We start from the raw sequence: 13,133 nt of genomic DNA on the forward strand, positions 1-13,133 counted from the left end.
TCACCCAAAGTCTGCATTTTCTCCTAGATTAACCTGTCTATTCCCTACCAACTCTCTCCCGAGGTCGGGTATTTGGCTGCGAGAAACCGTAGAAACCAGTATTCCTGGTACATCTACAATACTAAACCAACCCGTTGATTAAACACTTCAATACGTTGCTTCTGCCTGTTTGGCCACCCAAAGCCAACCCTAACTTACCCCCCAGAAGTACATTCCAGCTCAGGTTGTATGATGTCATTGATAGGGGCTACCACGATAATTGCCTGCGTCGATCGTCTGCCCCACCAAACTCAGATAACAGCACCTGTAGAGCTGTTTCCGTTATTGATGATCTGATTGAAGTGGATTTTCAAACTTTCCATTTCTATCAGTTTAAGGAATCAGCTTTCCTTTTTTTTTTTTTTTTATTTTCTGTCTTTTTTCAAGAACTTGTGCTTATATCTATGGCAACTGGTATACCTTCTTGGCTGCACCATACACTACCGCTCCCCGGAGTAAATGCCAGAAAACAGGACACCATATCTATAGCCAACTACTTACAGATCGAGCATCACCATGTCGTTGCAAGAACTTTCGATAGGAAATGATCTTAAGGACCAGTTCAAACCTTCTTCTAAGTGGATCAACAATGGTGTAAGCTGGTTACTGGACATTGAGAGTTTCTACAAAGAACGAGCTACCATTGAACAAGAGTATTCCGCTAAGCTCAACGACCTTTGCAAGAGGCATTTTTCCAAGAAAGCTAAACAGTCGTCATCGTTGTCTGTTGGTGATGAACCTCAGATTACTCCTGGCTCTTTAGAGAGTGCTTCTGTGGTTATGTGGAACGAAGTTCTTACCCAAACCGAGAATATCGCTAAAGAAAGAGAGAATTTAGCTGGTGAATTTACAAACACGATTGCTTCAAATGTGATTCAATTACAAAGCAAGTGTCTGAACCTTTCCAAGCACATTGAGACTATTCATGAGTTCTTAGACTCCGAAAAGACAAAGGTGGAAGACGATGTTGCGAAGTCGAAGAAGCACTACGACTCATTATGTCAAAATACAGAGACTGCCAGACTTAAAACAGAGAAGTCACTGAACGAGAAGTATCAGGCTAGACTTAAGGAGAGGGAGATTGATATGAATATCGGAAAGAATGCCTATTTGATCTGTATCAGTCAGGCCAACCGTCTTAAAGATAAATATTATTTCCAGGATTTACCTGAAGTTCTTGATTATTATCAGGACCTTAACGAGACAAGAGTTACCATTTTGAATAAGATTCTTAAGAATGCCTCTATCATTGAACGTAATTCTAATGATAAGGTTAAGGACTTGCTTCATGACGTGGATGCTGTCATAGATCAAAATAACCCTAAATTGGACGTTGCTATGTTTATCAAGCATAACAATAGAGCTTGGAAAGAACCAAATGACTTTGTCTTTGAGCCATGCAGTTTCTGGCACGATGACGAATCTCTTGTTACTAAAGAGCCAGAGTTGACCGACTTGAAGAAACGTTTGAATCAGACGATCAACAAATACAACATAGGAAAAGAAAATACGCTCACAGCGAAGCAAAAGTTGGAAGAGGTTGCTCAAGATCGGTCAAGCTCCGAAGATAAAGAGTCACTTAGGTTTGACCTGAGATTAGACGATGTCTTGACTTTACTTCACAAATTTATGAAGGAAGACTCAGAAAGAGTCAAGCTCGAAGTCGAAATTGAAATTATTCAAAACTTTGCTGGTGACCAAGACATGTCTTACTACGAGGAAGCCAAGCCAAAGAAATCAAGGTTTGGTTTATTCAAAAACAAAAAACATCACAACACTGAACAACAAGGCAGTGAAACACACTCTCTTCACACTGTCACGAGTAACATTACGTCACATTCTGGTGGCCTCTTCAGTTTACGAAGAAACAAAACGGTCGCTTCCAACAATGAGGGCAGCGCTTTGTCACTCAAAGCTAGCGCTAACTATCCATACGATGCTGATGGAGACGACGAAATCTCTCTCCGGCCAGGAGAAAGCTACGATGTCTTGGAGGAGGACGATGGCTCTGGATGGACGACTCTTAGGGCTGGCACTGGCGCACAGGGTCTTGCGCCTACTTCTTACTTGACTATCACTACTGGTGGTAGCGCCGCTGGCGGAAATGATCTGGGCCTGACCCCAAAGAAGAAGGGTCCAGCTGTGGCACCTAAGCGTGGAGCCAAGAGAGTCGAATACGTTGAAGCACTTTACGATTACGTTGCAGACGAAGATAATGAATTGAGTATCAGAGCAGGTGACAAGATCGTGCTTGTACAGGCGGATACAGATGGTAGCGGATGGACCGAAGGAGAACTTGACGGACAGAAGGGACTTTTCCCTACTGCTTATGTCAAACGCATATAGACATATAGATATGCTACGAGATTTGCATCGGATGGTTTTATTTATTGCGATAAATACCACATTAGATTACAGTATTTGTCATTGATATTTGCTGGCATACACCAGCATGACGGGCACAATCTCAACATTTACCAAAACATAGTGCCAGGGGGATGAGGAGGAAAGTAGGAAGAAACAAGGTACAAAGGGAACAGTGGATACTGTACGCTTAGTAAACGTCACCTGGGATCTCGAAAACAACCTGCTTACCAGTCAACTTGTTGAACAACTGAGAGAAGGAGTCGAGCTTGTAGTCAACGGCAGAGGAGTCCTTAGAGTCCAACAAAACCTTCTGGATCTTAGAGCCACCGACCAAGTATCTGACTCTCTTACCGGTGATCTCAGTTGGGAAAACCAAGTCCTCCAAGACCTTGTCGTGGACAGCGGTCAAGGTTCTGGATCTTGGTCTCTTCTGGAGCTTCTTGGCCTTTCTGGCTGGCTTTGGCAAGATTCTTCTTTCAGCCAAGAACACAACGTGTCTGTCTGGGAACTTCTTCTCGAGCTCTCTGGTCAATCTAATCTGGACCTTTCTGTAGCCAGTCAAAGATGGGACTGGGACGAAGATGGCCAAAGCCTTCTTACCGCCGGAGACTTCGAACTCCTTGACGGACTTGAACTGCAAAGGTCTCAAGTCAGCCTTCAAGTCGGTCTGGGCTTCCAAGTCAATGAAGGCCTGGGCGACTTGCAACTCCAATTCAGTAGGGTTCTCGGACAAGATCTTGTTGGCAGCAGACATCTTGAATGGATTTGAGGTGTGTAATTGAAGAAAGATGGGGGAAAATTTTTACAACTGCGAAGTAGCTGAAAAAATTGGTAGCACGGTTGTGTATACAGGCCACTTTTCACTGTTTCCTCACAAAAATTGTCCACATAGTGAGCGGTCCTGCTCGCTGATAAAGCTGTGGTGCACTGGTGCACTTTTGGCAGTACCGCACTATGGCAACTGTTGAGGCGCCAAAGGGGGACGTTAGGAAACCTGCGTCACGTGTGTAATGTGACTGCGTGAGCCATCCACCAGACCACTTAGAAATAGAGGAACAAAACAGGAAGGTGATAAGGGGATGATCAAACTTGAACAGTAAAAGCAAATAAAGTAAGGCTATGTACTTTTGGTATGCTTAAAACCTCGTGGTGTTGTGTTTTATGGTCAGCTGGTGAAATGGTTGGAAGTACTATGGCTGCGAAAGACTGGATGAGAAGACAGCTTTAGATCACAATACCATGGATGAAACAGGCACTGGCATGACGGTGTAATAATATAGATACGCTTTTGAAAATGTAAGAAATCAACCTAACTTCTATGCAAAGTGGATGAACGTTAATATAAGCATTTGAATGGCTTCCTTTTTGGTAGTTTCGCCCAGAGAATCCAATTTTATCAAGGAATTTCGTTGAGAACAATTGGAGATGGTAGAAATGACTAACTGTAAGGGAGTGTTACTACAAGCGTGGCACCCAATCTAGTATATCCAGCCATATATGTGGATGCTGTAACTGACTCGAATGGCTGCGAAAAGGCCCATGCAAGAAGTGTCTCACTTTTGGACAACCTAATTCCCACACCTGACTATCCTTGTCATATATATGGCTTTGAACTAGTAAGGCTACTTCACTGTTATGAGTGTTCCAATGCCAAAAGGCATCATCCTGTCATGACCTTACAGCTCTATGGTAGATGTGTATCACCATCTGAGGCTGGCTTACGGTCACAAAATGTACCTACTAGAACTAACTACCATTTCTGTACCAAACCAATAACATTGCACTAAACCAATGGCCAATAGCATTGAATACACAATACCTCTTGGAGCCGAGAAATTCATAGTATGGAGAGAATGGGGTTTCGCAGCCAATAGTTTGACTCCAGCATGGTCTACTCAGAGACTTAGAAAGCGCCAGAAACGTAAGTTTCCTTCCACTAAACACGTCAGGAATACCATTTGTTGAAAACTGAAGGTAAAAATTTATAAAGAACCACCCCCTATGACTAACAACCGCCGTGACAGTATGGTTGCTGAACTCGTGCCAATAGCGCCTCCTGCATAATCTTACAAACCCAGACTGTTCCTCTTGACTAATGCTCCGGCCTCTTCGCTCTTTCCTAGTCCAATCCAGAAAGATGTCTAACCTCATTGAGTCTGCCAAAAAGGCGGCTGCTTACAAAGCTGTTGATGAGAATCTCCCCGAGAACGTGGGAGTGGTCGGAATTGGCTCGGGATCTACCGTGGTATACGCTGCGGAAAGATTGGGTCAATTGAGCAATAAGGGACTGTTCGTCTGTATCCCTACTGGATTCCAGTCTAAGCAATTGATTATTGATAACGGCCTTCAGATTGGTACAATTGAGCAATACCCAAGAATCGACATTGCCTTTGATGGTGCTGATGAGGTGGACCCCAAGCTCAATTTGATTAAAGGTGGAGGCGCCTGTTTGTTCCAGGAGAAGCTCGTGGCCCAAGCGGCCAAGACCTTCATCGTCGTTGCTGACTTCCGTAAGAAGTCTCCTGACTATTTGGGTGTGCTGTGGAGAAGAGGTGTACCCATTGAGATTGTGCCCAATTCATACGCCAAGGTCACTCTTGACTTGCAAGAGTTGGGTGCTGATACCGTTGTCCTCAGACAAGGAGGTGCAGCCAAGGCCGGTCCAGTGATCACAGACAACAACAATTTCATCATTGACGCCGACTTTGGTTCTATTGAGGACCCTGCTTCGTTGCATGCAAAGATCAAGGCTTTGGTTGGAGTAGTGGACACAGGTTTGTTCACAAATATGACTGCCAAAGCCTACTTCGGCGAAGAAGATGGAGAGGTTTTGACCTGGGAAGCTAACAAGTAGAAACAATGGTATATTACAAGACTATTAACGAACTAAAGGAGCGACAACATAGGATCTTTCTATGGTAGGTTTACTTGGAGTGATTGGATATCCAGCTTAAGGTTTCGGCCAAGCCGGTGCCATCAATGGCGATAGTTGGAATGACAGACCATACGTGGTCGCCACTCAAGCTGTTCATGTCAAACTGCTCGATAAGCTCCTTGGGCTTCACGGCATCAGGAACGTCCTGCTTGTTGGCCAACACGATCAACAAGCAGTTAGCCAATTCCTTATCATTAATGACACGCATCAACTCTTTCTTGGACTCCTCCAAACGATCTTTATCGGACGAGTCTACCACGTATATCAACGCGTTTGTTCCGGTGAAATAGTGTCTCCACAATGGCCTGATACGCTCCTGTCCACCGCAATCCCACACGGCAAAAGACACGTTCTTGTGCTTGACGGTCTCAACGTTAAATCCGACCGTGGGTGCTGTCTTGGACGTCTTTCCCAACTTCAACTTGTAGAGAATGGTGGTTTTCCCGGCATTGTCGAGACCCAACATGAGGATTCTCATCTCTCTGTTCTTAAATAGACGTGACTGTTTGTTAGCAACTACCAAAATTCAAATAAAAATCCCGTTTCTACATACCACTAGGATACCCATTTTTGAAGTGTCCACAAGGAAGAGGAAGTAGGTTTAGGTTGAAACACGGCTGTGGTATCTGAGAATATGGCGATACGGAATGTGCACTACGAGACGGTTGCAACAATGAATAGGAGACGATTCTTAGACCGCCAATCCCGGTACAATGCTACAGAAGGAGCCAGGAAAGACCTGAAAACGGGAAATGCATCAATTGATGCTCTTTTTGTATTTTACCGCTTGCCAGGCCTCAACGAACCGTGTTTCGTCTCTTCTCTGTCTCGTCTACACCCGACTGAACCCCAACAGCACGGAATAGGTGCACCAAAAAGGCGGCTTAAACTCGCAAAAGCCTCATTCTGACAGAAGACAAGCAGCCTTTCTTTTTTAGTCTTTGGACTAAAATACGCTACTGTGACTTGTCCATTTCGACGTCTACTAGTACTATGAAAATTGGTCCCACGGTTATTCTGTGTCGCGCGTATAAGGTGACAATAATCAGCCCCATTGAAAAAAATGGATGTGGCTCGAGACTTACGAGGTGGGAGCGTAGGATCTTCAACACGAGTGGACGATCCAGTTTTGGCCATTATGTCGATCCCCGGAAAAGTTGGCCAGAGAAAAACAAAGAAATGGAATTATTGATGTAAATATGTAGAGAAGAGAAACATTGGCACAATTGGTTCGCTTAGGTCTTCGTTTTGTGTACTGCAAGGGGACCTATCAAAATACGCTGCTGCGTCTGCAAGGTTGTTTGGGTGTGAGAGCTGGTGAATCTGGGCCTTAGGCATGTATTCTTTTTTAGCTCTATAAATATTGTTTACTGTTTGCCAATGATTCTTTCTAATGAAAGCTTCACATCGCCTCTGGAAAAATGGCTCAAGTTGTAGTACTTTGGAGCCAACTCCACCAACCACTCAGGGCGCACGTTTGTCACCGTACGAATGTAGTTTTTAGATGTAAGCACGAACTCGTTGTAGATAACCCATTCGTTTTCCTTAGCGAGGACCGTGCTTGGGTGGATCAAAACGTCCTGGTTATCCTTGACGGTGATGAAACCCTTGTTACCGCTCTTCTTCTTTGCAACTTGCATAAAGAAACCGGCAACGAGCGCCTTTCTGATATTGTCCCAGTAACTACGGTCTTCGAAAGGCGTCAGGTTGAGCTCGAGATCGTAACGTTCCATAAGACGACGCAACTGAGAACGCACATTGTTAGCAGACGTGAGTGAACGGTATGACAAGAAATTGTCTCTGCACCATTGGTGCAAACCGATTTCGTATGCTTCGTCAGAGTTGAATGCTTCGTAGACATTAAGCAAAGTCAAGTGGTCACCATCAGCATGGGCAAAGGACATCTTGATTTCGTCGGCTCTCTTTCTAGCAGATGCTGGACGCACAAACACATTTGGAACAGATAAGAGGGCAACAATCGAAAGAATCTCCTCTGAACATTTGAATGCTGGAGATCCAATCAACATGACAGCCAACATTGGGTCAAGAGGGAAGTTGGATGCAAGACGACCCAAGGCAGTCAAATCACCCTCGTCAGAAAGACATTGAAGGTAGTTGAGCTCTTCAAGAGCACGCATCATGGTTTCTGGTGCTGGTGGGTCCATGAAATCAAAATGAACCAAGTCATCAACACCCAATTTTTTAAGTTCAAGCACGGTGGATGCCAAGTTAGAACGCAAAATTTCAGGGTAAGACTGCTCAATCAATTCTTTCTTGAAAGCTTCTTCAGTATACAACCTGAAACACTTACCAGGCCGCGTACGACCAGCACGACCAGCTCTTTGCTGTGCAGAAGCTTTGGAAATTGGAGAGACAAGCAATGACTCAACTCTAATACGTGGGTTATAGACCTTTTGTTTCGAGAAACCTGGATCAACAACATAGACAATACCATCAATGGTAAGAGATGTTTCAGCAATGTTGGTAGAAATAATAATCTTTCTACCAGGTCTTCCACCCGGTCTATGATTTTCTGGAGCAGGCTCAAAGATCTTCTGTTGTTGATGAGGAGGCAAGGAACCGTACAATGGGTACACCTTCACGGGGCCACATCCCTGTTCACGAATTAATTCATCACTTTCAAGCTGGATCTTTCTGCATGCATCTTCAATCTCTTCTTCACCTGTCAAGAATAGAAGGACATCACCCTCATCCTCTGTAGCGTGAATTTGCAAGACGGTTCTTATAGCAGCGTCCAAGTAGTCCTTTTGGAACTCTGGTGTGTAGTAGATCTCGACGGGGTGGGTACGACCAGGCACAGCGAGAAGTGGAGCATTATGGAAGTATTGCTGGAACTTTTCAGCATCCAAAGTAGCAGACATAATAATAAGCTTGAGGTCAGGTCTACGGGCAGTGACCTGCTTCAAAAGACCCATCAAGATATCAGTAGCCAATGTACGCTCGTGAGCTTCGTCTAGCATGATACATGAATATTTCAGCAAGTCGTGATCTTCCATTGCTTCACGCAAAAGCATACCATCAGTCATATACTTAAGCATGGTCTTTGGAGAAGTCTTATTTTCAAATCTGATCAGGTAACCGACCTCGTCACCAAGCTGCACATCCATTTCATCTGCCACTCTCTTTGCCACAGACATAGCAGCAACTCTTCTAGGTTGAGTACAAGCGACCATCTTACCGTGGAGATGAGGCATATCATCATAAAGCACAAACTGAGGAATCTGAGTTGTTTTACCGGAACCGGTTTCACCAACAAACACCATGATCTGAGTGCTTTGAAAAGTCTTCAAGAACTCATCTCTCTGGGCATGCACAGGCAAATCTCTTCTGACCTTCAAAATATCAAAGTATTTCTGAGATAGTTCTTCACCAGTGAAGGGGTTTTTAGGGCCATCCTCGAGTTTCTCGGCCAGATGTGCTGAAGTGTTGTGTCTTTCAACGCCTTTGAACTCACCTCCATCATGGAATTCCATCTTCTGTGGCTGTTCAGGATGAGGGTGCTCTCTTAAGCTTTCCTCTGCAACCTCTGCCACTCGTTCAGCCTCTGAATCCATTAGTTTCTGTTTCTTGTACTTCTTCTTATCACCCATGATGCTAGAGAGATGAGATGAGGTTTTGATGTGAAGCATCTCATCTTTGAGGTACCTCTGTACACCACTATCATTTGCAGCCAGTAGTAGAGATAAGCAGGCGATGGGAAAGGGCCAGTTTTTGATGAAGCAGACTGAAGTTGATTTTAACTCATTTAAGTGAATTTAGAAAGTAGACGGAGAAAGAGGCAGAGAGCTACGAGGAGAATTTGTTTGAGGTTTCATTATAGATGGCGGTATCTGGTTCACTGAGTAGCATAGACAGCAAGAGGCAGTTATGAAATAACGTTTGGGAAATTCTTTACTTCCTTTTTCCTATGTACTTTTAATAACAAAGATTGAAGCTTGAAGGCTTTTCAATCATTTCATTAGAAACCAGGGTCCTGTTGCGCCGCATCACTACATCTAAATGGCTACACGCTTTTCGCAGCCAAACAAACAGAGTAGCTACTAGTATGGTTCACTTAGCTAAAAGATGCCAACTAACATAGTGATTTCCAAACTCAGGAAAACACCTCTTGTACTGTCACTTACCCCACGTTTCATTCTACAATCCAGCCGGATTTCAGTCACAACGTAGGCTTCCACTGACTGATTATCACGATCTACAGACCTAAACACGCTTTATATGGTACGCCCCAGCCAGAGACGAATACTACACTGTAACGAACAAGGCAAACTCAGCTCCTCCCTCGTTCAGCCGGTATCGTTATGGTAGTATGCTATCTTTTCTACAACGACCATCTGCCACTCCAACAAACTAATCTCTATCTGTCCCATGCCCATACTGGTTGGCTGGCCATTTGCAGCCATTTAGCGCACCTACGCTCTATCTTCCCTCCATCTCCATACCATTCTCCACAGTAACTCCACAGTATGATGTCATGCCGAGACTTCCCAAAACAAATAAACTATTGATAACCTTAAACCACGTCTTATATCCGTCTTGTCTCTTCCACAGCACGGCCTTGGCTGGACTGCACTGGCAAAGTGTCTATGTAGCGACGAGAAAAAAGGTAGATAGTGGCAGAGCGGAGGTAAGAGTTAGCGGGCTCCCGGCCCATAGATCGCAAGGGGTCCGAAGTGCGAAGCAAGCAAAGACAGTGTAGACAGCAAGAGACAAAGAGAAAACTGTGGATGAATGGAAGGACCATAAAAATGACTATACCATTCAGATTAATCAGATTTAAGCATTTTTCGATTTTTAACAGCAACTATTACATCCACCACATGGGTAGCTGGCTCGGATGGTTGCAATTTTCCCACGAATTCTCGGCTAATGTGAGTAATCGACCGTGCGTCTGGGGAACCAAACACAAAACCAACAGCAACAAAGCACTAGCGAGAGAAGAAGAGGTAGCGCAATGGAAAATAAAGTATATAGAAAAAGATGCTGCTTCAAGCGAAAAGGTGACGATTTTCGGACTCCAGAAGCCCGAATTTTCCGTACCCCTGGAAACCTGGTGGACCAAGGAACGGGTGCAAAATCGTTTACAAGCGGCATTTAACACAGTGTGCGTTTGGGCGGGGCAGGCCGCTTAGCAGGCAAAAAAAAAGAAGAGTAAATGGATGGCTGTAGCGGCCGCACACCCGAGAAGCTAGGGCTGGCTGCGAAAACTCAACCAGGAAAGAACACCAGAAGAAGAACACCATGTTAGGGAAAGAAGAAGAATATCAGAAGATGACCTTGTGGAAACACTATGCATGACTCACCTTAAATAAGGTAATTCTTTATCTTTCCAAGACACTTTTGTTCCTTTTTTTGGATACTATATTTGTCTCCACACCCAGACACCCTTGTTCACTCGTGGCCCCAGATCACAGGCTCAAAACGCGAACCGTGGCAGAAAAAAAAATTTAGCAAGCACACCGCTCTTGTTTCCTTGCAGCCGTTGAGACAGGCTTTATATACTATTTGTTTCTCGCAAGCTCACACCTTTTTTTTCTTTTCTTTCTTTTGCTACATTTACAACTCCTACACTCTTTTTTTGTCATGTCGAGAAAAGCTGTTTTTGACGTCTACGCCATATCAGGCACAGCGTCCAAAATCGCCCGTGATAGCGTGAAAATCGCTACCACCGATGCCTCCAGAGCATGGTCCAAGCTGTTTGTCGTGGCCCAAGCAAAGAAGCTCGACTCCAGCTCCCCAATGTGGTCCGACCTTCGAGGCAAGGTCCAGGCGGCCAGATCCCAGCATAGAAACTTTTCCACATGTGCTGCCCTCCATAACTCCCATCCTTTGCTGCATCTTCACAAGCAACCCCAGACACAGCCAGCCCAGCATTCCCCTAATGACCGCAACTACTCCACCAAATCCGTGAAGCTCTTCGTTGAAGAGCAAGAAGAAAAGGTCGCTGCGCCTCCCCAGAATATCAAGAAGGTTATTGGCGGCGCTAAGGTGAAGCCTTCCTTCGACATGTCTCAGCTGGAAGTCCCAAGCACCAGATTGGCCAGGATGTTCCACTACGGTTCTTTGGCCGCCGGTATGGGCTTTTCCGCTGCTTCCCATGGCTTGAGACAAGTTGCTCAAGGTAACGGTTCTACCCTCAGCATGAAGCAGCTCTTCTTGAGTCCTGCCAACATTGAAAGAATGGCTCGTAAATTTAGCAAGATGAGAGGTGCAGCCTTGAAGATTGGCCAAATGATGTCTTTCCAAGATGCTTCTATTTTGCCGGTTGAAATTCAGCAGATTCTTTTAAGAGTTCAGAACCTGGCCCACTACATGCCCTTGGCTCAGTTGGAACGTATCATGTCCGCTGAATTGGGCCGTGACTGGCGTAGGAACTTGTTTTCTTCATTTGATGATGTCCCATTCGCTGCTGCTTCCATTGGCCAGGTCCACAATGCTGTGACTGAAGACTTGACCCCGGTGGTTGTCAAGGTGCAATACCCTGGTGTTGTGGATTCTATCGACTCGGACTTGAACAACTTGCTCATGCTCCTTACTGCATCTTCTATCTTGCCTCGTGGATTGTTCTTGGACAAGACCATTGCCAATGCTCGTGTTGAGCTCAAGTGGGAATGTGACTATATCCGTGAAGCTCAGAACTTGGTTCGTTTCCGTGAGTTGCTCGAGAACGATCCCGTTTTCGAGGTTCCAAGAGTTCTCCACAAGATGTCCGGTGAACACATCTTGACCATGGAGAAGATGGGCGGTACTGAGATCGTCAAGGGCGACTGGGACCAAAAGACTAGAGATTGGATTGCTACCAACATTATGAGACTTTGTCTCAATGAGTTAAAGAACTTCCGTTTCATGCAAACCGATCCAAACTGGGCAAACTTTTTGTACAATGAAAAGACCCACAAAATCGAGTTGTTGGACTTTGGTGCAGCTCGTGAATTCGAAGATAGCTTCGTTGAAAACTACGTTGAAATCTTGCGTGCCGCTGTGCGTAAAGACCGTGAAGCTGTTGAAAAGTTCTCCCTTAAGGCTGGTTTCTTGACCGGCTTGGAGTCACAAGGCATGGTTAAGGCCCATGTTGATTCCGTCATGGTTTTGGGTGAAGCTTTCAGCCCTCAACCAAACAGAAAACCTTTCGACTTTTCCAACCAAACCATCACGGATAGAGTTAGAGATAACATCGGGTTGATGTTGAATGAGAGATTGACTCCTCCTCCAGAGGAGACATATTCCTTGCACAGAAAGATGAGCGGAGTGTTCTTGTTATGTGCTAAATTGAAGGCCACTGTGCCATGTGAACAGTTGTTCAAGGACATTGTCGGCTACTAATTGTTACGACTACGACGTTATGCTGTATATAGAAGTTTTAATACGGTCGGCCTGGTACTTCCAGACCAGGCTCATGATGGATGATTTGATTTTATAAAGTTAATTGATTTTATGTGATGAATTTGGAAATGTAGGCAACTAGAGACCAAGACGAGAAATGAAGAGTAATTGTGGTTTCTCTACTTCACTTACGCTTGTCAAAAAGGTGTCTGGGGAAGAGTAATGACTGCGGCATAGGAAATAAGGTTTTGCGACATTGGGATGTACGGGTCTATAATGTCACAATGTCGCGCAGTATACAACCTGTAGCGCGGGACCTACTTCTCATGTATAGTTTCCGATATAGTGTAACGGCTATCACGGTTCGCTTTCACCGAGCAGACCGGGGTTCGACTCCCCGTATCGGAGTTCATTTTTTTGTTTTTAATCAGCAAACGACTTCTTTCTA

At 44.8% G+C, this 13,133-nt stretch overlaps 6 protein-coding genes and 1 non-coding gene across 7 annotated transcripts; 4 read left to right on the forward strand and 3 right to left on the reverse strand. All coding sequences in view use genetic code 12, as the record gives it.

The window, feature by feature from the left end:
* Nucleotides 1-555: 555 nt before the first annotated feature.
* BZZ1 (Bzz1p) lies at nt 556-2,385 on the forward strand (the record flags this gene model as incomplete). The annotated part of the gene is made up of 1 exon (XM_025483948.1): nt 556-2,385. One exon carries the CDS (start codon nt 556-558, stop codon nt 2,383-2,385), a length of 1,830 nt encoding a protein of 609 aa, XP_025342163.1.
* Nucleotides 2,386-2,593: 208 nt separating this feature from the next.
* RPS7A (40S ribosomal protein eS7) lies at nt 2,594-3,160 on the reverse strand (the record flags this gene model as incomplete). The annotated part of the gene is made up of 1 exon (XM_025483949.1): nt 2,594-3,160. One exon carries the CDS (start codon nt 3,158-3,160, stop codon nt 2,594-2,596), a length of 567 nt encoding a protein of 188 aa, XP_025342164.1.
* Nucleotides 3,161-4,543: 1,383 nt separating this feature from the next.
* On the forward strand, nt 4,544-5,260 carry RKI1 (ribose-5-phosphate isomerase; the record flags this gene model as incomplete). The annotated part of the gene is made up of 1 exon (XM_025483950.1): nt 4,544-5,260. The coding sequence occupies one exon, from the start codon at nt 4,544-4,546 to the stop codon at nt 5,258-5,260; it is 717 nt and encodes a 238-aa protein (XP_025342165.1).
* Nucleotides 5,261-5,330: 70 nt separating this feature from the next.
* On the reverse strand, nt 5,331-5,807 carry ARF3 (Arf3p; the record flags this gene model as incomplete). The annotated part of the gene is made up of 1 exon (XM_025483951.1): nt 5,331-5,807. The coding sequence occupies one exon, from the start codon at nt 5,805-5,807 to the stop codon at nt 5,331-5,333; it is 477 nt and encodes a 158-aa protein (XP_025342166.1).
* A 901-nt stretch (nt 5,808-6,708) lies between these two features.
* On the reverse strand, nt 6,709-8,952 carry CXQ85_000195 (DEAH-box ATP-dependent RNA helicase; the record flags this gene model as incomplete). The annotated part of the gene is made up of 1 exon (XM_025483952.1): nt 6,709-8,952. The coding sequence occupies one exon, from the start codon at nt 8,950-8,952 to the stop codon at nt 6,709-6,711; it is 2,244 nt and encodes a 747-aa protein (XP_025342167.1).
* A 1,993-nt stretch (nt 8,953-10,945) lies between these two features.
* On the forward strand, nt 10,946-12,685 carry ABC1 (protein kinase; the record flags this gene model as incomplete). Its single annotated transcript, XM_025483953.1, has 1 exon — nt 10,946-12,685. The coding sequence occupies one exon, from the start codon at nt 10,946-10,948 to the stop codon at nt 12,683-12,685; it is 1,740 nt and encodes a 579-aa protein (XP_025342168.1).
* A 336-nt stretch (nt 12,686-13,021) lies between these two features.
* Nucleotides 13,022-13,093, forward strand: CXQ85_000197. Its single transcript has one exon. It is a non-coding gene; the product is annotated as a tRNA-Glu (tRNA).
* The last annotated feature ends 40 nt before the right edge of the window (nt 13,094-13,133 follow it).

This window comes from Candidozyma haemuli (genome assembly GCF_002926055.2).
Source record: "Candidozyma haemuli strain B11899 chromosome Unknown A_2014730914, whole genome shotgun sequence".
Lineage (NCBI taxonomy): Eukaryota > Fungi > Ascomycota > Pichiomycetes > Serinales > Metschnikowiaceae > Candidozyma > Candidozyma haemuli.